The sequence below is a fragment of the Siniperca chuatsi genome, linkage group LG21, assembly GCF_020085105.1.
Source record: "Siniperca chuatsi isolate FFG_IHB_CAS linkage group LG21, ASM2008510v1, whole genome shotgun sequence".
Taxonomy (NCBI): Eukaryota; Metazoa; Chordata; class Actinopteri; order Centrarchiformes; family Sinipercidae; genus Siniperca; species Siniperca chuatsi.
This window is the reverse complement of record NC_058062.1, coordinates 4,084,830-4,110,402: the sequence shown is the minus strand read 5'-3', so window position 1 is coordinate 4,110,402 and position 25,573 is coordinate 4,084,830. Positions and strand designations below refer to the sequence as shown.

Genomic DNA, 25,573 nt, shown 5'->3' with positions numbered 1-25,573 from the left:
GGAGGGGAGGGCCGCCCAACGAGGGAGAAGAGGGAGAGAGAGTGCTGCTATGTACTGGAGTTACTCATTCACCAATTTGTTTAGTTCCTTAGAGAGGCTGTAGCAGTTCTGCAGCATTGTAATCCATGATGGCCAAAGTATTTTTGGACTCTGAAGGCCAGATGGTTTAATGTTACATAACGGATCTGATAAATATTAAAGCCATAATTAGACGTTTTGGGAAATATGCTTATTTACTTTCTTGCCGAGAGTTAGATGAGGAGATTGATACCACTGTCCCGTCTGTACGATAAATATGAAGCTAAAGCCAACAGCCGGTTAGCTTAGCTTAGCACAAAGACTGGAAACAGGGGGAAACAGCTAGCCTGTAACAAATATCCGCCTACTAGCACCTCTAGTTAACATGTTATATATCTTATTTGTTTAATTTGTACAAAAAAGGACAAAAAAATGACAAATTGTGGTTTTACAAAGGGTTATGTGCTAGCTTTATGCTAAGCTAAGGTAACCAGCTGCTAGCCTTTCGCTTCAAATTTACTGTACAGACATGAGAATAATATCATGTCTTCTCATCTAACAAAGTGAACAAGCACTTTCCCCAAAATGGCGTACTGTTGCTTTAAGACATTTGAATATTGTGATTTTTTTATTTATGGGTTGTTTACCTACAATACTGAGGATAATTAAGACAAAAGAGCAGTTTCACTGAAACACATAATTTATTTCTTAATACTCCAAATCTAAATGATATATATGAATATTCAGTGACAGATTTGTCATTATGGCACAAAATATTTAAACTGCAGCAGCACTATTAGAACAAAACAAACAAACAGGAAATAACAATCCAGTGTATATAATATACCAAATCTACACCAACCTGTAACCAGCAGAATTATGTTACACATTGAATTTATCCCAAACAATCTGATATGAAGAGAAGTAGTGTACGCTCTGCTGCAGACACTTTGTTTATGTCCCATTGGGAAACTGTGCCTGCACTTAAATCAACACCAACACTTCACGTTAAGTGACTTTTGAAAACACAAAGTAATAAAGACTCCCACTCAGGTAGCATTGCCAGCGGGATCATTCTGCAACTCTTGATTACACTGTGGAAATCAGACATGCATTATTCTGCAAGCACGGCCATTTGAACGTGCTAAAAGTGAAAAAGAAAAAGCTGGTTTGACGGAGATATTTAATCAGGCTCGAAAGGGAAGCGTTAATGTTCATTAGGATCATGTGTGGACCTTGTTGTGTTCATACTCTTCAGCTGATGACAGTGTTTTCACAGGGCTTCCACAGTTGCTCCTGCCAAAGAAAAAAAGTGAATAATAGGCTGTTAGAGTTAACCTGCGTCTTGTCCATATTGTACGTGGGTGGGAGCCTGTAGGCAGAGAATCACACTGAGTCATAGCGAAGCCACCAGCAGACCCATCAACTGACTATCACCTCTCCGTGTACAGTAAGCACAGGTGGGTTATCACTGAGGGGAGTCTGGGATCACACAGGCAGGAGGCTCAGACCAACAGTATTTATAGCCGAACAAACACACGCACAAACATTAGTAAACAGCTTACTCACAGAGAGAGAAGCAAACACAAATCTCGGCTCTCATCAAACTGCAGCCCCTGAGGGTCTGGCAAATAAAGCGTCAACCAGGCAAATCCGTTTTTAATGCGCCTTTAATGATGGTTGTATGCTCCTCAGAGGATCTTTGCAGAAGGGTGTGCGTGGGGGCTGAAGACCGGCAGAGCAGGAGCACCGTTTCACTGTATTTACAGCTAAATGTAACGTGGCTGGCAGCAGAGTGCGCGGTGTGTTCGCACTCGTGAATGAACTGCAGTGAGGTGAGTTTCTGATGAATGGTGGAGAGGTGTTGCTGCGATTTAGAATAAGTGCTTGTTTTTTTTTTTACCTGCAAATTTTATTTCAGCGGTGGAAAGCACATTCACTCAAGTACTGAAGTCACGAATACAGAGTAAAATGTGCCAGAAGTTGGGTGAGCGTTCCTATGAAAGCCCAGTATTCATGTTAAAGAGTAACTTCACACTAAATCCACTTTTTTAAGTTAGTAAGTTACACGAACACCCACTTTATTACACTATCTTTTGACCCTGGTGCCATTTTATAGTGTTTATTGCAAGTTATTCCCCTTTTTCCACAGAAAATCCAGTAATTCTGCCCACTTGACCCCCCAAAAAAACAGTGAAAAATCTATGACGTACCCCGGGACACTCACCCCTCCATCCACCCTCCACCCCCAACATATAATACAGCAGTCAACCGTCAGCAGTGTGGACAGTATGGAAAGACTGAGAGCATGCAACAGACAGCAGTAATACTACCTCTACTACTTGTAAGCTAGTTTACAGTGTTGATCAGGGTTATACTGTTTGTTGTTCATTCATATTCCCTCGCTAAGCTAACACTGAGCTAGCAGTTTAAATGGTTCTGAACCCTCAAGGTCTTAGCTGTAAGGTGGAGATTCAGGGGGAACTGAAGTCACTGTTGCTGCTTTCAATCAAAAAAATGTAATTGCTTAAACATGTCAAAATTAGCACGAGAGGAAATGATCTCAAGTTGCAAGTCGCAGCTTGCATGCAAGATTTATTCAGACAGCAAAACGACGCGAAAAGAACAAGATGCTCAGACTTCTGACGGTCTGAGAAAAACACGAGTCAAACATGAGAAAAAACAAAAACGTCACTCACATCCAAAATATAAAGACGTCACGAGAGACATAAGGCTCGAGAGCAAGATGTGGTAAAAATGAAATCAGCTTAGATTGATTTCCTCTGTCCTCTAAACGGGGACATGGGTAAGCTCACTTCTTTCTAACTCCACACCATCAGATGTTTCTAACTTGTAGTCTTCAGACTTCACGCAGCTCCCTCTGGAGACACAAAAGGCTTTATGCAACTTTTTTCACATATGCAGCACACCTGTAAACTTTGACTTTGATGTGTGAAATCAGTGGAGTTCCCCTTTAAGTATTTGTCTTTGAATATTAATGCGCTAGTTTTAAACGCGTGTGTCTGCAGCTCTGTGCACTATGACGCAGGCTGCGCTTGATCTCGACGTGTGATGCAGTTTTGAGCTGCTGCATAATTATTCTGCATTAATCAGGTGTCAGATCAGATGGGCTGATCTGAAGAGGATTCATCTGTAACTTTTGCTGACAGTCAAAAGTGCGTGTTCGTCATGTCGGGCAGCCGTGGTCTGACTGTATACTGTATGGATGTAGTGGAGTCTATGAGCACGTCTGATAAAGACTGTATTTGGTACCTGATCGGTAATATGCGTCAGTTTCAATCTATACAACAATAAACACACACATACTACATTTGCACACCTCCCCAAAGCCAGCGTGATTGGAACACTGCGTCATTTATAGTCCAGGTAACTGACATTCCTGACACAGTGTATCACCGGTGTTAAGTAAACCACCTAAAAGTATTTTTTGATAACAAAATGGTAATTATTAACTTTTAATTGTTGCAGTTGTACATGATGTAACAAAGGATTCATCTCTACATAAGACTCTTTAGGATTACCGGTTTTAATCTATGTTGTACTGGTTAGTACACTGACGCAAAATTATAATACTACAAAGGAAACGATATGCTTTTTTTGGGTTAATAATCAACAGAAATGATAAAAGCAATATTGTTGTTTCCATTCCATGTGTGTTTTTCAATCCATCTTGTTCTGCAAGCAGCACAAGCTAGTTTATTGTCTCACATCATCAAATGTGCAACAAGATGCAGTTATGAATTCTGAGCTTTTGGCCAGAGTGAACTGTTATCACCCACAACTTTATGCTTTCATGAAATTTTTCCAACTATAATGTGGGAGACAAAGCAAACCCTTCACCACAGTCACAATTTCAGCTAGAACATAGTTTAGATTCATTTCAAAAATACATAAAAGCTAATATTCACTTACAATGTTTGTATATATTGAATGAGAACTAACATGTGAAGGCCTGCAACCCTGTCTCTTAGAAATTATGTTAATATACTACGAATTTGCAATAGCAAATAAGTTTTGAAGGAAACGTAACACCACCTGAACATAATGAGGAAACATTCAGCCTCATGTAAGAACCAGTCGTGTGAACAGATTCATTCTTGAGTGGCACAAACGAATGATTTAAGAGAATTTGTGGCATTCATACTTTGAATATTCTCTTAGGTACGAATGAAATCCTTGAGTGCTCCAGACCTGTTGTACGAGCAGCGTTACGATAATTATCATATTTGTACGATCATTTCCCACACCCACCATCCACCCCGACCACCTCCCCGCAACAAACATAATCCTGGCAGAAAGTACATTTCCCTTAAAACATAACTGGAAAGATGTATATAAACATAATTAATAGGAGATGGGGTTGCATGCATGGGATTCCTATCTAACTATTAAAGTAATAGTCATGTCATCAATGTAGTATTTCAGCTAATGCATAGATGGTTGCAGTGAATGTTGACTAAAGCTTAAATACAGTTAAATTTGAGCAAATGATAGTCACAACAATCAACAATTTACATGTGATAAAAGAAAATAAAGGCACAACTTTGTACATTCAGCCATGCATATATATGTACATAATATACAGTAATACATTCTGTATGTTGGTAAAACTTTAGCAACTCCTTTAAATGCTAAAGAAACTTTTGAGTCCATTGATCAAAAATAGCAACTCGTAAGGCCCATCTGAGATTTTTCATTATTTATTTTTTATGGGCTTTTTGCTCCATTACAAACAGCGCAATGTTGTGGATTAGAGGCAAGTAACACACAGTCCATATTTTACACTATAAGTAACTAATCTCCAATGAGGTGCTCTGTTCCAAGCCTTCTTCTGGCAGAGTTTTAATGCTCCCATTCTTGGTTCCATTGAGAAGCAACGGTACAGTCAGCGTGGACCCGTTGACTTGATCTTTCCCTTTCGTGTCCCCAGCTTTGTCCCTCTCGTCTGGGGACGACGGCTCTGTTGCTCGTGGAGTCGCTCGTTTCTCCGAGAGCAGCGGCTGCGAGCCCTGTGGCTGGAAGCTGCTGTTGCCATTCTGGGCGATTCTGTAGATCTCAGTCATTTCTGACACGTCTTCCTCGTCATCGTCCTCTTCGTCCCCGATTGCCCGTCTCAGGCTCTCCCTGGGCATGAGCGCCATCCTCCCCTCTTCCTGCTGCTGCTGGCGCTCCATGGGCTCGTGGTTCTCCACCTTCCTCGTGGAGCGGCACAGGGCTTTCCGGAAACCTCTCTTGAAGTTCTCTGACAAGAAGCCATAGACGATGGGGTTGGCGCAGCTGTTAGCATAGCCGAGCACTACGACAAAATAATAAAGACCCTGGTATTCTGAGGGCAGGGACACCAGCAGGTTGATGATGTTGAGGGCGTAGAAAGGCAGCCAGCAGAAGACAAACACGGCAACAACGATCACAACCATGCGTGTCACTTTTCTCTCCGACTTCCTTCGCTTGGTTGAGGTGGCGTGGACTTTTTTACCCGAGCTGCGGATCTTGAAGACGATGAGCAAGTAGCAGAGACAGATGATAAGAAGAGGGCAGAAGAATCCAACTGTGGAGGTGTAAATGATGAAAGCCGCCCGCCAGATTTTAGCCGGCTCTGGCCAGGCAATGTTACAGGTACCTCCTGCCTTCTGGATGTTGGCAAAGATGACCACAGGCAGAACAACAAGGAACGACAGAGCCCAGACAGTGCAATTCACCACTTTGGCCACCTGAGGGCGCCGCCACTTCGAAGACCGAATGGGGTGAACTACAGCAAGGTAGCGATCGATGCTCATCACGGTCAGGCAGAAGATGCTGGTGAACTGGTTGATGGAGTCGACAGTCATGACCAGACGGCACATGAAGGAGCCAAACGGCCACGACTGGAGGGTGTTCTGAACCGCCAGGAAAGGCAGGCCGAGCATGAAGAGCTCATCAGCGATGGCTAAGTTGAGGATGTAGATGTTGGTCACGGACTCTATCTTCGAGTAGTGCAGCACAATGTGAATCACTAAAGTGTTTCCACCCAGGCCGATGATGCAAACGACTATGTATATGAGTGAGATGAGGACCCCTGCCACGCCGGGACCTGAGGAGACATCTGCGGTGGTGGAGTTGGTGGAGTTGAACAGGGTCTCATTCATTTCGCTGTCGTTGAACATGAGCAGAAACAGGGGGAGTCCAGGCGAGGGGCTGGCAGAGCTGCCGTTCTCCCACATCTCATCCGTCATCTCCAGCCCGGGAAGCGAGACGACACCCATGGATGTGCTCTTTCTGTCGCTTCGTCCTTCTGTTGTCTCAGCTCCCGCCCATCTGTTCTGTTGGAGGAAGAAAATCAATCAGTTATCTGACTGAATAGTTGACATTTTCTACGTTTGTTTTTATCTCTGAAGAGATTGAAAGATGTCCGAAATACAGACACATTGTTGTTCTCCAAGGACACGAGAAAGTGTTTTTACAAACACATGTGTACTTCCAGAGCTTAAGAGCGGCTGACTTCAAGAGCAGGTTTCTTTCTTTATTGGAAAAACTGCATGTTTGCACATTTCAGCTTTGAAAAGCATCAGCAGGCATGTTGACTGTGATCTGATAAAATATTCAATGTATTTGTGTCATGTTGTTACTCGAAACACAAACCAGGAGGGACAGTTGCAACTACAACAACTACAAGACAAAAGTGATTAAAATCAATAGAATACTCTGAAGCAGGGTGTTAATTTATTATTACAGGAAATTTCAAAGGGCATTTTTGCCATTGAGTGCCTGTTGCAGTATTTCACAATAGCTTTGGCTAAGTTTTCACAACAGAAAAAACCATAGCGCACAATATTAAAACATTTCTATCAAACACATCATGCAGTAAGTTTATCAGAGCGTCATATTATGTTTACCATTGGATTTTAATCGTTGCATTTTAGAATAAAGTAGTCTGTAAAAAAGCAAGTGTCATCAACAGAGTATGCAATGACCATTTCCTCAAGATTATACAAATAGCAACCAGCAAAAAACATGCAATTTATGCAGAATTCAGAATTTGAAGTGTGTTTTGTAATGTAGTCTGAATGACTTTTAAAAACGTTCATTTTACTTATTGAATGTGATGTTTTACTGTAATGATGTAGAACAGAATCTGACTTTATACTGCAGTAAATCGTACATTAAGACAAAAGGATGATTGTGACCGCACTTCACTGCTTTTTCTGTTCTGTATGGACCACTGAGTTTGTTTTTATTCAGGACACTAAACCTTATTTCAGTCACGTTTAATCAAGTTTCATCAGCTGAAATACAGTAAGTTGATATGCTGGAAAACATAGAACATTACTGTAAACAACAATTTGCTCGACTGCAACAGACCCTCAATACATTGCAACATTTTGACAGTAATCAAAAGGCAAGAAATTTGATTTATTTCCCCATTTTTCCCATGCATTTTCTGATGTACGCCAGTGGTGGTGAAGTAATTGGCCATTATGTTGTAACAGTCCTCATGAGGGGAATGATGTTGCAAACACAGGCACCGATTCAGTGATTTGTACGGTTAGTACTAAGCATTAAAACTTGTGGTAAAATGTGCCGTCTGTATTGTGAGGACAGAGCATGTGATTTAGAGTTTTGAAATTGTGTATATAAGTTCAGCATTTTGTGGTATTTTAAAAGTAAGAATTTAGCAGTTTTGAAACTCCAAAGTACTCCAAAATACTGTAACGTCCGATCGTGGTGACCATCAACGTGTTTACAATGAGAGGACAGGACGCAGGCAAAGATAACACTCAGAGGACGAGTGGCAGAGATGAAAAGAAAAACACAGGATACAGATAAAATGGTGAAAAGCAGATGGGAGAGAGGTGGATATGAGAAACAATTAAAGCCGGTGAAGATGGATGTTTGCTGGTAGATTGATTTGACCACAGCAGCTGTATTTGGTCCTATTAATACGGCAGGCAGATTAAACAGAGTGTGTTCCCACACATGGACGATGCTGATAATTGACATTTCATTAGCGACCCAGCACAGATCAGGAAGAGGATAGTCGGCTATAGGACACTTTAGTGGAGGTGAGACTCTGTGTGGTTTCAGGAGACTCACGCTTGGTAAATATCTTCTATACTGACTGACAACTGAAGCAAAATAACAGCTGGTACACTCACACACACAGTCACTTTCATGTACAAATGAAAAAGAAATATAACTAGAGCCTTTTTTCAGGTTTATATTAGCCACGCTAGCAGTGTGGCGCTAGGAATAGCAATGTAGGTCTGTCTGTCAGTCAGTGCACCACTTTGGTCCAGGGTGAAATATCTCAACAACTATTGGATGGATTGTCATGATATTTTGTACAGACATTCATGTTCTCCAGAGGATGAATCCTACTCACTTTACCTGCAAATCCATGACATTCCCATCAACCTCAGCTGTACTTTATGTTTAGTGCTAATTAGGAAACGTTAGCAAGCTAAAATGCTAAACTAAGATGGTGAACATGGTATTATACCTGCCTACAACACCATGTTAACATTGTCATTGTGCAATGCCTATGTTCAGTCTTAAAGAGCTGCTAGCATGACCGTAGACTCTTAGTCTTGTTACATATAAAATAATGGAATCCACAATTAAAATAATTGAGAGACTCTGAATAATCTTCTTTCTTCTTTTGTGTAAAAATGACACCTGGACTATTTCTTGACCAAGCTAGCTGTTTTCCCCTGTTTCCAGACTTTATGCTAAGCTAAGCTAACCCGGCTGCTGGCAGTAGCTTCATATTTAGCGTACAGACATGAGAGTGGTATCGATCTTCTCATTGAAATCTCAGCAAGAAACCGTATGTATGTTTACATTTTTTCACTGGTGGTGGAGATGGAGTTATTTCCCCAAACATTTCCAGGGTGAACATTAAAACTTATGTAGGGAAATAGCCATGAAACGTATAATAAAGGCATATAGAGGTAATTTAATTTCACTCTTCATCAACTACACAGCTGTTTCATAGAGTAGTAAATGTCATATCTCAATAAAAGCATCATGTGCACCATTTCAGGAGAAAGTCATATAAGAAATATGTTTGTCCATCTCCTTTTTTTTTCAGAATGATGATGTTGCTTTCAGAAAATCAGCTGTGAGAAAAACACAGATGTGCCCTGAGCTCGCTGATAGAGTTCATCAAACAAACCGACTGAAAGGTTATTGTCACCTCAGTGGCGACAGCTGCAGAGTCTATAACAAAGGCATTCAATCTCCCTGCCTTCAGAGTCCAATTTAAAAGACACCTGAAAAAAACACACCTGAAACAGCAAAACAAGAAAAATTGGAAAAAAAAACTGTACATCTTTTTATGAGACCCGAGTGGTTTCTTTGATTTTAGCACACTGTCACATCAATCATTTTTCAATATCCTCAATTCCTTGTGATTACGGACATTTCACATTCAATTTGGCAGTTTGTATCACCATGGAAACCAGAGAAAGAGAAAACCCAGAGATCAGTGTCGTAAATCACACAGAACCGAATAAATGGCAACACGTGGCAGGAAAAACCACAATAGATATTTCTCTTTTCTTCTCGAGTGAAAATGTTTCAAAGAGGAGAAGAAAAAATACGCACTACTCTCCTGGTCCTTGGTGATACAATAAAATAACAGCTCAGGTCGAGCCTGAGCACGCTGCTTCATGCAGCCTATGAAGGACTATTTCATAGTAATCAGGATTAGATACATATATTGGCTTTCTAGTACACTGAGCTGATATTGTGCTTTAATTAAATATCAGTTATTGACCAGTTTCTCTTTTATCAAATTGACAATTTGTAAAACTGCAAAAATGTTATTTCTGATGCTCCTTTGCATTTATTAATGGTTTAAATACAATTTTCTCCCACCACTCTCCCTCTTGTCTCTTTACCTGTCTGGATGTTTGCCACAACAGCTCAGGCAGTGTGCGTGCAGATATTATATTTGGTTAGATTGTAGCCAGTTATCATCATTCAGGTATGAAGATAAACCTTTTTAATATTACTAAACTGTTTTTGCCTGCATATTTGTAACGTTCTTAACAGAAAATCTCAGTTTTCAAGTCCTTAACAAAAGAAATGTCCATTAAACTACAAAGAAACCTGACAGAATTAGCACAAACGGAGAACAAAAGAAGGGAGTGAGTGACCCCGTTTACACTTAATGCGTCTTGGATAGCAATCAGATATCACAAAAGCTAAGCGCAAATGCATCCAAGAAGCATTCGAGATGGATAAAATCAGATTTCTCAAACCACATTCTAGCCAGATGTTTTGGACCTTTGAAAAGGTGTATTGTATATATGTGTACTGTATTGTGTATCAGATTAACTGATGCAAAAATAAAGGAGAAATATTAACCTATAAGATTAGTAGCCCTCATTTTAAAATAAATCTCTTTCAGCCAAACCTCAACTGTAGTGCAGCTGTAACATTCACATTTCTCACAACTGTGACACCTCAGAGAAATCAATTTTTCAACCTCCGTGTCTACCTCTCTCATCTCAAACCGCTCTGTCTAATATCTGCATTGTTATTTGTCATATTTCATTCTGCCTCATTAATCTTCATACTGAACAGCCCGGGACCTTTCAGGCCTTTCAAACCTCTCTGAAAGGTGAAATCCATTCAGTTTGTAGATTGAGGTTATTTCTGCACAGAACAATCAGCACATGTGAGAAACACAGCGACGCCGCCATATAATCTGAATACTAACAAACGGAGTGATCAATAGCTTTCCGCAATGCTTTGACTGTAAAACCAGAGGCTGCCATTGTCTGAAGCTAAAGGCAGAATACTTTGTGTCAACAACATCTGCGAAAAGAGGCCACACAGGCTAAAATTACACTTGACTCTTCTGATGTCCGCTGCATCTGATTGGCTGACGGCCTGGGCTGTATCGAGGGCTCATCTCTGGTGGTCATGCTGTTGCCACTGACACATTTTTTCCACTTTGTTTATCCACTGATTCACTCTGGACAGAAGACTAACAGATTCAGAAGTTTTAAATGATTTACACACATCTGTAAAATCTGTAAACCAACTCTGTCTCTTAGAAATTATGTTTATATACAACTAACTTGCAACAGTAAAAACAATTTGAAGGAAACGTAATGTTGGTCAGAGTCCAGTAACATAATGAGGAAAGGTTGTTAATTAACGTATTTGGCAAGTCACAAAAATGTTGATACTGAACATATCAGTAAAATGTTCACTGTGCAATATAATATCCAATTGTAGTGACTACAGCCTGGTGCGGAAGATAAATATAACGCTTAAAAAGAAACGCTGCCTGTGAACATAAGCAATTATGTTTGTCACCCCAACATAATTGGGAAAATAATTTAATAGTATATAGACGTAATTTCCAGGACACAGGGTTACTGTAAACACTGAAGTAAAGGCATGTACATTAAAGTTATAGTTCTCAAGATTTTAATTAAATCAAACCCCATTTTTGATAATATTTATGGTTGCCATTTTTTCAGCAATAGCCATTGAATGTATTTATGTGCAGAAATGACCTCTCTATACAGTAGTTTTCATTTTTAGTGGCCGAGTCCGCCATTCAACCTTTTTTTTTTTTGCTGTCTGGTTGTTTTGGTGTGCATTAGTCTCTAAATACATTTTTAACATCATATGTAAATGTATTTGATTTGCTTGAAAGGTTCTATATAAATGAAGTCTGATTGATTGATTGATTGATTGATTGACTGATTCCAGTGCTGACACCAAATTGCCCTCACACACACACACACACACACACACACACACACACACACACACACACAGGAGAGATTTACTGGAAACTCATTTATCCATTGGTAACTGCCTGTTTACGGTTCACTCTCTTTACACCTTATCAGAGCTGTGTTAAGTTACTACTAATGCTAACCCAACATTTCCTGCTGCTGCTTCACATTAAAAGACTTCCCCTGGCAAAACACTGACTGGCTTTTATTGTGCCACAGGAAACGTAATGTATTTGTCGCTGAGATTAGCATAGATTGCAATCCTTCATCAGATGCTTCTACAAAACAAGACACGGCTTATTTCAGCATTTTTTAACAGCTGATCATTTTTAAATATTTATTTATATTTATTAAGACAATGTGTGAACAGATACACCAGCTGCTTTTCTGTTGTATTTCTGACAAAATAGCTGCTCGACGAGTGTTTGTGTAGTATTAAACTGGACTTGTTGTTACATCCAGGACTGAAATCTTAAGGATTACAACTTCGGACAGCATACATTTGTCAGAGTGGGTGTCACGGTTCATTTAAACAATCTTGGACTAATCAAACAAACTATAAGTGTTTTTTTTTTTTACCATAAGTGCCGTCATGTGGTAAAGCAAACCTGCAGCTATCAGAGCTGCTGAAGGTGAAAGCTGCCTTATCTGAAACATGAAGGTGTGCCAGTTATTTTTGGTTTCTTGGAAGTGACCGAGACACAAATTAAAACTGCTTTAAATGGGAAGTACATTTTATCACAGTGAGTTCTGAGTGGAATAATTATGCAAACATCATAATGTTTTACTGTTTAAACAAAACCATTTACAACTTATAGTAAGGTGCTATTTTGAAAGAGCTCATTGTCTAGAAATGATTAGAATAGACAATGTAGATAAAAAAAAACGTCTGATAAAAACAATTATCCAGAATTTCAATTCCCCCTAAAAATCTCAACATATCTAATTTAGACAATGACAACTTTTAATTATATATTTTGAAGTTGTCTTTAAATTTGTACAATGTGAAGAAGAAAGAATAATTATTAAAGACAGCAAAAATAAAGAATTTAGGACAATTTGTTTTCTGAGGCATTGCCTGTTGAACTTAAAAAAACACACATTGTTTTACTTTTTTAAATCACATATGTTGTAACCAAAATGCTTTTCCTTTACACAGACATGTTGTTTGGGAACATGTGCAAAACAAGTCCTATAAATGAGGTTATGACCCTATAATATAATCTGGTCTGGTTAAACTTAGACTCCTTTCAGACATGTTTTAAGACAAATAAAAATACTCAGCTTGGAAAAATACTTTGCATCTGATCCTCCCTCATTTAAAAATAAACAAAACACGTATTTGAGTGGAGGGGGATTTTAAAAAATTACTAATAAATAAATACTTATAGATATATTAGTTGTATTACTTTTTATCACTCAAGGGTTTTCTTTTAAACAAATTTGTGTTTTGGAGTCACGTACAAGACAAGTTTTCATACCTCAATGACAAAATCTTTGTCACTGGCTTCCAAAAGGACCCGACTGAGTATTTTCTAATCTACCACTTCAACTAAGACTACTACTACTTGGAAAAAGTTGGTTAAAAGAAACCAACAACACCTGTTAAAAAGAGAGACGTGAATCCTTTCTTCACTGTTAACGTCAGACTCTTTGTACGTCCAACAAGCAGCCACCTTGTTTGAAGAAATTACCGATGCTGTTGTCTCAACGAGCCACATAAACATCACACCACATTTAAAACCTGCCAGTCTGCTGAATCAACTGTGTTTGTATTGGGGTTATCAGGCTGGTAAACTTTTGATACCAAATCAATAGAAGTCAAATATCAGCCGATAGACAAATAATCAGTCTATTCGCAATGTATTTATATTCTGTATTCACTTGGATTTGAACTTTGTACTTGTGTCATTTAGTGGATAATATTTTTCCAAGTATTAACGTGTTGTAGAAAAGACCTGCAGTCTGTATCTTGAACTGCAGAATAATAAGAAAGCCCAACAGACAGACTGATACAGAGTAAGTTATTTGTTTGAAGCAATCTAATCTAACCCTTAAAGCACTCAGCAACACTGACACAGTCTCTACACTGTTCTCACGTACTAGAATGAAAACAGATGAGTAAGATGTAAATGAACGTGTAAAATAATTAAAAAGGTGTCACGCTTCATAGCTACTTGCTTATTTGCTCGGTAATGGCTTCACACAGCTGCATTGTACAGACAAGGTTGTTCCTGCACCTTTTTTCTTTCCATAACTCGTGTTTTGTTTATTTCTTTTTTGGGATTGTTTAAGAGGAATGGTTCTCTAAAATCTTTCATTGGGTTTCGCTTGTGTTTTTTCTTTTTAATGTCGACCGCTTTGAGCTACTTTCTTCATTTATTAAGCGCTACGTAAATAAAGTGGTAACACTTTACTTTAAGTCCTCCTATTTAGCGTTTTATAAGCACTATATAAACATTTAATAAATGGTTTATAACACACTGTAATGTGGTTGTAAGCAGATAAAAGTGGATGCTAGTGTATAAACAATTCAGTTTTCTATCAGATCAACACGTCCTCATACCTAAACGACAGAATAGGTTTAGGTTTGCCAATGACTCCCAAAACAACATATATGACCATTGGAGAGTAGCAGCGGCAGGCGTACCGGACCTTCGTCGTCATAATTCAATTTGATTCGATTCAACTTTATTGTCATTACACATGTACAAGTACAAGGCAACAAAATGCAGTTTAGGTCTAACCAGAAGTGCAATAAGCAAGTGCAGGATGTAAAATATGTGCATAACGGCAGGATAGAGCAGTATTATGAAAATATTTTACAAGTGGTACTATGGACATTATATACAGATGGATAATAAACACGTGGTTAACGTTGTGAAACTGTCGCAGTTTGGTTAGGTTTAGGCACCAAATCTACATGGTTAGGTTCAGGAAAAGATCATGGTTTGGGTTAAAATAAGGACGTTAGTTACGTAAGTTAACTTACGTCATGTTACGTGACTTACTAACGTAACTTAACTTACGTACGTAAGTTAAAATAAGGTTGACTTTTGGTTTCACACAGGAAACAAACAGCAGTCTCCTTCCTGGGTGAATGTCCTGTGTTCGACCCATCCATCCACTCCAGTCTCCTCCCTATGTGGACTTTGTTGCTCTTTATACTACCTCACCTGACTTCCTCCTTTGCTCATGTCATAATTACTATGGCCACTAGAGGTCGCCGCCTAACAATAAACGTAAATATGGGTCGTATTAAGCTGCTTGTGCAAATAAATAAACTCACATTCAAACAAACTCAATAAGGCAATGAATGACAATGTAGTAAAATGCAGTTGTAATAATATAAAATATGTCTCTATAGGAGATGTTATAATTGTTGACAAATACTCCACATTAATAACACTTGAAAACATCCTCATATCTGCATACAACTACATTAAAGTGAGTTATAAACCATTTATTAACTGTTTATATACTGCTTATAAATGTTAAATAAGACACAATTTAAATATATTCACAAAAAATAACGTCAGTCAACAACAAAATGATGTTGGTGATAAGATGAAGGTGAATACAGGTGAGGAAATGTTTGTATCTCACACAGGTTTAACTGCAGCTCTCTGCAGGAGTGGAAATGCCAACATCTTTAGCTGTCAAGCACTGCTGCACCACCGAGCCGAGCATCCATCACAAAGGTCACTGACAGCCGGAGCACTTGAAAGGTTCAGAGTATTTCAGGGAGGAGCTGCGTCATCCTGACAGATCAACACATGCATTCAGGTACACAGAGTACATTTAAGTACTGTACTTAAGTACAAATTGTGCTTTACTTGAGTCTTTTCTTTTCATGCCATTATATACTTATACTCCACTATAATATAGAGGGAAATATTGTACTTCACTACATTTATCTGACAGCTTTAGTTGCTTGTTACTTAGTGATGCTTTGGCAGATTAAACTACCCAACAGTATATAAAAATAGAGCTGAAATGATTAGTTGATTAATCGTTTAGTTGACTGACATTTTTTTAATCATTTCATGGTTGCAGCTTCTCAAATGTGAGAATTTGCTTTTTTATTTTAAGAATTTCATTGTGCACTGTGCATTGTGAATGTGACACTTTTTTTTTTTTTACAAACCAAACAATTTATCAGTTAATCAAGAAACTAAACAGCAGACTAATCCATAATGAAAATAATCATCATCAGTTGCAGCCTTGTATAAAATTTGTTCCATCTCAACCAACCTAGCAGTAAAAAGCTGCTTAAACATATTAATGCAAGAGTAATAATAATCTAATGATATTATATATAATAGTATAACAGTCACTGGGCCATTTTTCTGCATTTAGGACTTTTACTCAATTCTGAAAAAAGGGCATTTTCCTGCATTTATATATTATTAAATTGGTTATTGTGATTTCCAAATGAATGGCAGTCTAATAGGAAATTTTGAAATGCTCTGCACATTGTGGTAAATTAATAATAGATAAACATTGTATTTGCATCTTTACTACAAAGAGCACTGTCATTTGCTGCCTTATTGTTTGACTGATGTTCAATTCTAGCAGCTTTTTAGGAGAATATTGACTATAAATAAAAATATACCTGAAAAACAATCTCAGTATTTTTTTCCAGCCCTGAATAACGCCTGCAGTCCTCCTCTCAGGCTGCAGTTACAACCGACACCAATCACAGTAATCCGTACATAGCCTGAGAGGCAAAACCCGGGCCAAAGAGAGTCCTGAAGGGGCTACACTCAATATACAACAACAATATATCAAATGACAATGTGACAATGAGAAAGGGGTCTCGATGAAAACAAAATGTGACAAAGTGTAGTGGAAACGGACTTAACAGACAAATAAATGATGACGTTCATGAAACATGTGACTTAAACGTCCACTGAAGAGATGAAAACATCTGTGTTACATCCTCCTCATCGATCTGTGTGGGGCGATGAGGAGGATGTAACCTTCCTCACATTAAAACATGAAACTAACAGAAATGTCACATTTTCATCACGTTTTCAACATCGTACTCCATCGTTTGAGGTTTGACTGGAGCTCTTTAAATGACATCATCTCACTATGTCCTCTTCTTCTGCGATGGTTTAATGGCACCCGACTGGAGAGTCAGTGCCGTCATCTGTTTATCTTAATGAACCGCTAATATTCACACAATAATTCATATTTTCTTTTGCCGCTTTTCCGGAAAATTGGTTAAAATTTGCACTAAAGTTAGATGGAAACATATATATTATAAACATAGATGTGTATATATATATATATATATATAGTGTCGTTTTCGGACACAGCAGGCAGCTGTTTTCAGTGAAAAAGCTGTAAAAATCCACTGTACACTACCTGTTCAGCAGCAAACAGACAGAAATAGTGAACACAGTGGAGCATTTAGCAGCTAAAGAGCCAGATGTTTCCCTCAGGAGCTGGTGGAGACCAAAAACAGAGCTAACAGAGAGAGAGTATTGGACTTACATTCATCAGGTGACACAAACACGACTCCTAATGAAGGATCATGTTGCTCTGTAACTGCTGGATGTGTGAATAAGCAGCTGTTTGCTAACAATTTCAACATATCAATTTAAAAGGTGCTGATATGTCAGTGTTGTGTTCACAACTTGTTTCCGCTGCCCACAAGTGGCCAAAAAAATCCGTTATTGTAGGTTTGATTGCTGGGAGCTCACAGTTAAAACTAAAAGCGAGCATAGCAACATCTTTATCAGCTCTTCTCTTCTCTCATCTGACTTATGGTGGCTGTACAGTGAGAAGAAACGTAAAAGTGAAGCTTGGATAAAAGTGGGGACATTGCTCCTTTGTTTTACACTGTTTTTTATAGTTGTACATTTCCTGTGACGCAGAAAGGGCAGAGTGGACGCTGTCTGCGACATGAGAGGCTGAAAGGAAGATTGGAAGATTAAAGCCACATTTAATCCAGCGTTCAAGTTTACTCTCCGGCTTCACAAAGCCAAACATATTGGACTGAGCGTTCAGTACTGACAGGACTCAGGTCAGGGACCAGGGTCATGGGTAAGAACACTGGCAGAGCTGTTTGAGTAGCATGTTTGTTTAGGTTTCTTTTGTATTTTCTCCTCTTGAAAGCCGAGAGTGAATGTTTAGCAGTTTGCCAAGCGTTTAACTAAACAGTCCTGAGCAGACGTGAGTGGAGGAGAATGGAAAGTTATTATTATGGTTTACAACAAAGAATGAAGGGTTTAAGCAAATGTAGATAAATGCTGTAATAAATAAGCTATTTACCACAAATCGAATAAGCAGTTACCTTCATTTTAGCCTTTAAGTTAACTTCAGTGTATTAAAAGTGTATAAGATGCAGAGTATTTTTCCATTGGACTAAGATGGGCCACGGCCGTGAAAATACTCCTAATTTGTGTTCTTCATATCATATATAAGTACAACTCAACCATAATTTGAGTCAGTACGTTTTTAAACTGCGATCAATCTGGTGGTAACCATAGCAACAATACAGATACTTCACACTACATTAACATTTAACTCTAACTTTAAAAAGAGACTTTGAAACCGTCAGTCCCCTTTTTTCCACTATATCCTAACATCAGGACACCTTGCAGTGCATTATCACAGACATGCTGGCCAGTCATGGCGTCCAGTAGACTACCGACGAATCCGGCAGCCGATTTATGTGTTGCTCTTTTAAGTAAGCTAACTAACAGCATATTTGCTAGCTTTTTAAATTTAAATCATCAAGCTCCATAATTTCTGTCACTTCCAGAAATGCAAATCAATAAAAATAATGCATGATACCGTGTAAGTGGAATTTCGGCCAGGACACATAAGAGAGCGCCAAGCTAGCTAGAGATCTCGCCATCAGCTCTGTGTAGGCAGATCTGACCCTGGTCTGTGTTTTGTCGGAGGATATGGGATTTATGAAAAGAAAATTGATTTCATGGAGCAGAGGCTTGTGGCTTTTACTTAAACTGACTGCATTTTGTTGTTTTGATGGCATTTGATGCCTTTATTTTCACAAGTGAGGTTGTTTACTTCTGCCTACAACCCAAAATCGTCTGTAGTTCAACATGTTGGGAAACATTAGTATTTATTTTTTGAGAAGATGGAGTCATTTCTCCAACCATTTCCAGGACGCTCCAATAAAACTGATGTAGAGAAATGTCCATGAAACATACAGTAACACTATGTTTGAAGTTTACAGTGATGCAAATGACACAGCCATAAAGGCATATAGAGCCTTTCATTTCATCCTTATTAACTGTGCGCTACATCACGAGCACCATTTCAAATGAAAGTCATGTCAGAAATATTTTTGACCATCTCAGTTGGTAAAATGGAGCTTTTTTCCCCCAAGATGTCTGCTGTTGCTTTCAGAAAATCAGCAGTGAGAACGGCACAGGTGTGCTCTGAGGCGTATCGACTATTCTGTTGTCTAAACACCCTGCAATGAAATCTTATTCTCTTTGTGCATTTCATTTTATTGTTTAAATGGTTTTGCTATTTAATTATTCATTTAAAGCTAGTACAAAAACACATTGTTATTATATTAATATATATCATGAAACACATAAACCAACATATTTGCTGCAGTAAGGGACACTATCTGCACTCTTCTCTGTATCCATCTGTAACTGATGTGACAATCAGTTTGTGTTGTGTTGTACCGCCGTCACGTTTCACACCACGTGTCGTCTTTCACACATCAAAATGAACATAAGCTCAGTTGTATTGCACTCTGTTTCAGAGTTTAGCAATGGTGGATTCATATAAACAGCACCCTCAACAACAACTCTGCCGAGGATAAACAACATTTTAGTCACCTCTCATGCCCGGAGAGAGTGTGTACACTTGCTGCTGCTCATCAAGCTCGTTGTTTTGAACGCACGGTAATAACTGAACTGATGAGTGTATAAACCTTTTTTTATCAACTTAGATCTTCTCTCTTCTGGAGGATGAGTGTTCAGAGAGACTTTAAAGATAAAATCCTGAGGATGCTGCCTTTCTGATACACCTTTTGGAGTAAGACATGGTGATATCCTCACTCTTCTTGTAATATTTCTGAATGACTGATAAAGGAAGCTAATTTAGGCACATACTTCTGATCCTGAAATATTCTCGTGTGTTCAGATGAGCAAAAATTGGAAAGGCTGTAAAGCCTGTAAGTCCAGTATTTTATAGCATACGTTTATCAGTTGCTTCTCTATGTTTGGACTTATATTATTTGGAAATGTATTTGTAGCGATCTGGTGCTGGCTTTTATGAATTTATAGTGTTTTGTAGGCCCATGTGGGCTGGACATACTTATATGCATGATTCAATGATAAAAATTTCATTCATTCATTCTGAGGCTTCAGAGGAGTGAGGAAGACTCAGTGAGTCAGAGGGACTTAATAAACCCAGCGAATTCACACGCAGCCTGGCTTCCGATTCGGGCTTTAGATTTAAGCTTCTCTGGCCTTTTCTGTCTTCACCTCTGTGTAATGTAGATGCCAATCTCAGGGGCTGAAGGAAGAAAAACATCAGAGCAGAATGGAAATATCCTGTGCACCTATCACTGTATTTTTTTACTTTTTCCAGCTTCATTTTCAAGAGGAGATGAATAACAAAAGCCTCTTTCAGACATGCACCTCTTTACATCAATGTGACAGCAATTTAACACGTCAATCTCAGTGGCAATCTGTCGAGGTCGGACCTGCATCACTGTCAACACGGCACAACTCTGAATTGAATGCCTTCACATTAACATAAAGGCTGCAGCAGCACAAGGTGAAACAAAGGGAGAGATTAAACACACGTCTTGTTCACTTGATTAAGAAAGATCTATTAGCAGTTATCAGTTAATTATCATCTGATCAAAGAAAATAAAATCAGTTTAGTAAACTATGAAAGACTGTAAATGAGCCGATTTCAGGATGCTACTGTAGGAAGATCCTTCTCATATCAAACATTTTTCCCCCAACAGAGGTAAAACATTCAGACCAGCTTTCTCCCTCTTTGTTTTTTCAACTTTCATTAATTCGTAAATAAAGAAACATCCAGCAAAACGCTTTACATACAGCTTGTGAGCAAATAAGACTTAAACGAGAGTTCCAGCTTAACATCTCGTCATTCTCTGCTCGTGCGCTGTCGGATATTATAAAAGTGGCAGAAGAATTCGCTCTCTAATAACTTAAAGGAATAATTTAGGAAATATGCTTAATCGCTTTCTTGAGGAGAGTGAGATTGATACCACTCATGTCAGTACGGTAAATATAAGGCTACAGCCAGAAGCCAGTTAGCTTAGCTTAGCACAAAGACTGGAAACAGGGGGAAACAGCTAGCTTTACTCTGTCCAAAAGCAACAACGTCCACCTACCAGCACCTCTAAAGCTCACTAAATAACACGTTGTATCTTGTTTGTTGAATTCGAACAAAAACCATGATGTAAAAACGACACGTTGTAGTTTTTCGGGGGGTTTTGACTATTCCTTGGCTCTGAGCAGTTAATAGCCAGGAAATAATCCAAAACATAACCCCCGTAAAACAGCTAACTGTCATCTTTACATTTAAGCAAACAGATCAAGAAGATCTAACATTTTAATTAGTGAGCTGGTAGGTGGATTTAGTTACCTTTGGACAGAGCCAGGCTAGCTGTTTCTCCCACTCTCTATGCTAAGCTAAGCTAACCAGCTGCTGGCTGTAGCTTCATATTTAACATACAGACATGAATGGTATGAATGAACTGCAAATAAGAAAAAAACGTGCAAACTGCAAACTGATGAGAAGAGTTTCCTTCGCACTCATAATGGTCATTAATTACGGCTTCAACAGAAAATTAAGTTTGAAGGTCCATCAGTGCAGCAGCCTGTGAGAGAACAGAAAACACTCTCCTTCCTTCATATCATTAAACTTTTCAACTCGCCGCTGTTTTCAAGCCGTGAAGCTGCTTCCTCTCTCTCCCCAGGTGCCAAATAACACGCGAGCACTTGGCTCTTAAATGTCCTGTCATGACTGAATAAAGCTGTAAAGAACATTTACATAAAAGACACAAAAAGCTATCACTTTAACAGCTTGATGAAGCCAGTAATTTTACACATTTTATGTCTGAAAAGGGCTAAAGAGGAAAGAACACCTCAACCTGTTTAAGTGTAGCTAGATATAGTAATGTTGCTGTTCCTAAACGTTGCTTTTTCCTTTTACAAGGCACAAGATTGTGAGATTTACCTGCATTTCTGCCTGTTTGACCTCTTAAAAGGCAATTTTGCCTGAAATTATGCTGTTGGTTGTGCTGATTAACTTCCCACCTGTGTCAACTGTGTGTGTGTGTGTGTGTGTGTGTGTGTGTGTGTGTGTGTGTGCAATTTGTGTCTGATTCACTTTGTGGATGGACAGATGATGGCATAATTTTGCTATTAGCATGTGAATTCATTATAATTTCTATTTCCAGGATCACACACTGAATAATATCTGAATCTTTTGCTTTCATATCGTATTTCTTTTGACTATTCTAAATGTAAAATGTAAAATATACAATCAAATGCAACATAAAAATGCAGCATTTTACAGCATAAGTGGCGTCACACGGAGAAGAGGTGATGTTGTTTTTCTCCTCTGAACTGACCAGAACAAATCATGTCAGCTGGTAATCAAACTCACACTGTCAAAAACACAGTGGGGAACATTTTTTTCCAGGAAAAAAAAAACGTGTTTTCTCCCACAAGCTGAACTGACAGTAAAAAACTCATGGCACAATCCTCAGAACAAGATACAGTGGCTCACGGTCCTCGTGTGTAATTATTAATAAATTGACAAATTAATTTTAACGAAGCTGGTCGCAGCTTTCTAGTAAAACAAAAACATTAATACTTATTGAGATAAAACTGGGTGGTATAATAATGCTGATTGTATCCATATTATCCACCTCTAGTGGGAAAGTGGCTAAAGAGACACAATACGTAATAATATATAGAGACGTAATAATATATTAATAATAATGATAATAATACATTTGTAAATTGGATTCCAGGATCATTGGCATTCCTGCTCTGTATTTCATTGGTTTTCATTTAATATCGTGTTTCCCTTTATTTGTTTTCTGACGTTATGTTTTTGGCGAGTTGTGTTTGAAAAGTGCAACCCTACAGAGTTAAAAGTCATTACCAGTATTTGGTCATTATATTATAAATGTTATTTCACACAATAAGATAAGATCAAACTTTACTGATCCCAGGAGGTAAATTTGGCATCATGGCAGCAGAAGAAGAAGACCTGAGAGGTAGACAGGATTAAAATATATTGAGCAAGATGCTAAAGCCTTATCTGCTCATTGGGAATCATTAACATGCCTTAATTAGAAAATAATGATTTAAGATGCAAAACAACTACAGACACATAAAACGACCACAAAGAAACCCAAAACAACAACAAAGATACGCAAAACGACCACAAAGAGACGCAAAACGACCACAAAGAGGCACAAAAAGACCACAAAGAGACGCAAAATGACCACAAAGGGACGCAAAACGACCACAAAGGGACGCAAAACGACCACAAAGAGGCACAAAACGACCACAAAGACAAAGTGGTCTTTAAGTCTGGGGGTCTATGTAGGAGGTTTGGGGGGCCTTGCATGTCTGTGTCCCGGGGCCGTTGTCTCACAATCTGTCCATGGCTGTAAACTATTTGGAGCTATTATTTGATATTAGAATATTTAAAGTTGTTTATTTGCCATTCATTTATTACACTGAATAGCTAATGTAATGTACACTTTATTATTGCTGAGAACCGTGCCTTGAAATTTGAGTCTTAACACATTTTTTAACTCATTTTAAAAAACGTGGCCCCCTTCTTTGAATCTGTGCAGTCTGGCCCCCATTCAGAAGCTTCACCCGCCCCTGGGAGCAGGCTAATTAAAAAGCATTTAAGGGCGGCTGGATTCTTGGTTTTGATGCTGTCAAAAACGATCCAAAGTGAGGTGAGACACATTGACGCTTGACAGTGACATCGGTCAGACAGCCACTCACTGCTGTCATTTTCGGGAAACGTCCAGCGGATTGGACAGCCCAGAAATATCACTGAACCTCGTGTAAAAAAAAACAAAACAACAACAACAAATTTACTCTTTAAACTTACCTTTATGCTGAGACTTTTCAAACCGCGATCTCCCCGAGGAGACTAGGATTTATTGATGAAACAACGCGAGAAGAGCAGCTGCACTTCGCTTATTCCCTGTCAGGACGTGTTTTATTCTCATCCTCCGCCGTGAAGCAGTCCGCCCCGGTCCTCCGGTGTGTTTCTCGGTGAGTTTTTTCCTCCGTCTGTTCCCGGACCGACTGATGCACTGAAAGTCACCAGCGCAACAGTATAACTGCACGCAGGTCGCACCGTCTCTTGCTTGTAACTAGGTAACAGCTCTGCCTGCAGCACAGAGTCAAGTAGGAGGTGTTAAAATCCTATAGTGTGTGTGTGTGAGGCTCATTCCCAGTGTGTGTGTGTGTGTGTGAGGCTCATTCCCAGTGTGTGTGTGTGTGTGTGAGGCTCATTCCCAGTGTGTGCACAGTCTGTGTGTGTGTGTGTGTGTGTGTGTGTGTGTGTGTGTATCCCCAGTGTGTGCACAGTCTGTGTGTGTGTGTGAGGCTCATTCCCAGCGTGTGTGTGTGTGTGTGTGTGTGTGTGTGTGTGTGTGAGAGAGGCTCATTCCCAGTGTGTGTGTGTGTGTGTGTGTGTCCCCAGTGTGTGCACAGTCTGTGTGTGTGTGTGTGAGGCTCATTCCCAGTGTGTGTGTGTGTGTGTGTGTGTGTGTGTGTGTGTGTATCCCCAGTGTGTGCACAGTCTGTGTGTGTGTGTGTGAGGCTCATTCCCAGTGTGTGTGTGTGTGTGTGTGTGTGTGTGTGTGTGTATCCCAGTGTGTGCACAGTCTGTGTGTGTGTGTGTGTGTGTGTGTGTGTGTGTGTGTGTGTGTGTGAGGGCTCATTCCCAGTGTGTGCACAGTCTGTGTGTGTGTGTGTGTGTGAGGCTCATTCCCAGTGTGTGCACAGTGTCTATGTGTGTGTGTGTTCTTCTGTAACAAGCCTGAAGAACCATTAAAGGCTGAAGTGGTTCCACTTAGAACATGTATGCTACTATAAAGAGAGTAAGAAATGTGTGAAGCACTTTTATAAAGCTATACTTAGTTATTTAAAGTTATAATCCCTCCTTATAACACGATTTATGGTCTGCAGTAATTTTTATTTACCTCTCTCTATATCTCTACCTAGTAGTTTGCATTGTTAGTGGCGGAGTCCGCCATTCCTGTGCTGGATTCAAACTGCCTCCGTAGGCATGAGGGATTCACAGGAAATGAGGCAGCATGTTATCTAGCATTACTGTTTTTAATTTCACCCAGCTAAAACTAATGCAGTCTAATACAACAGTCCTGCTATAAACCCTCCCTTCAGTTCAGTTCAGGAACTGTTTTAGAGAGGTGTTGATTCAACTGTAGCCCATTTATATAACTGAGGATAGGCTAAATAACAGAAACACCTGTCAGTGTAACAGTTCTACACCACCACAAACTGCATTCTCCAAAATGATCAGAAAGTCGAATCAACAACTCTCCAAAACAGTTTCAACAAAAACTGAACATTATAACCTTCATGAAGGACTGTTGTTTTAGAGTTAGTTTAAGCTAGGTGTACCTAATAAGTTTATCTATGAATGCAAATAAACTATCAACATTAACAGATTGTATGATCATTTCGGAGGATGTGGTTTGCAGTGGTGGAATAAGTACTCAGATCTTTGACTTAAGTAAAAGTAGTAATACC

The 25,573-nt window shown here is 39.1% G+C and overlaps 1 protein-coding gene across 1 annotated transcript; it reads right to left on the bottom strand.

The window, feature by feature from the left end:
* Positions 1-700: 700 nt before the first annotated feature.
* sstr3 (somatostatin receptor 3) lies at positions 701-24,181 on the bottom strand. The gene is made up of 2 exons (XM_044181405.1): positions 23,901-24,181; positions 701-6,338 (listed from the first exon to the last, which is right to left on the bottom strand). Exon 2 carries the CDS (start codon positions 6,279-6,281, stop codon positions 4,824-4,826), a length of 1,458 nt encoding a protein of 485 aa, XP_044037340.1. The 5' UTR covers positions 6,282-6,338; positions 23,901-24,181; the 3' UTR covers positions 701-4,823.
* Positions 24,182-25,573: the final 1,392 nt, after the last annotated feature.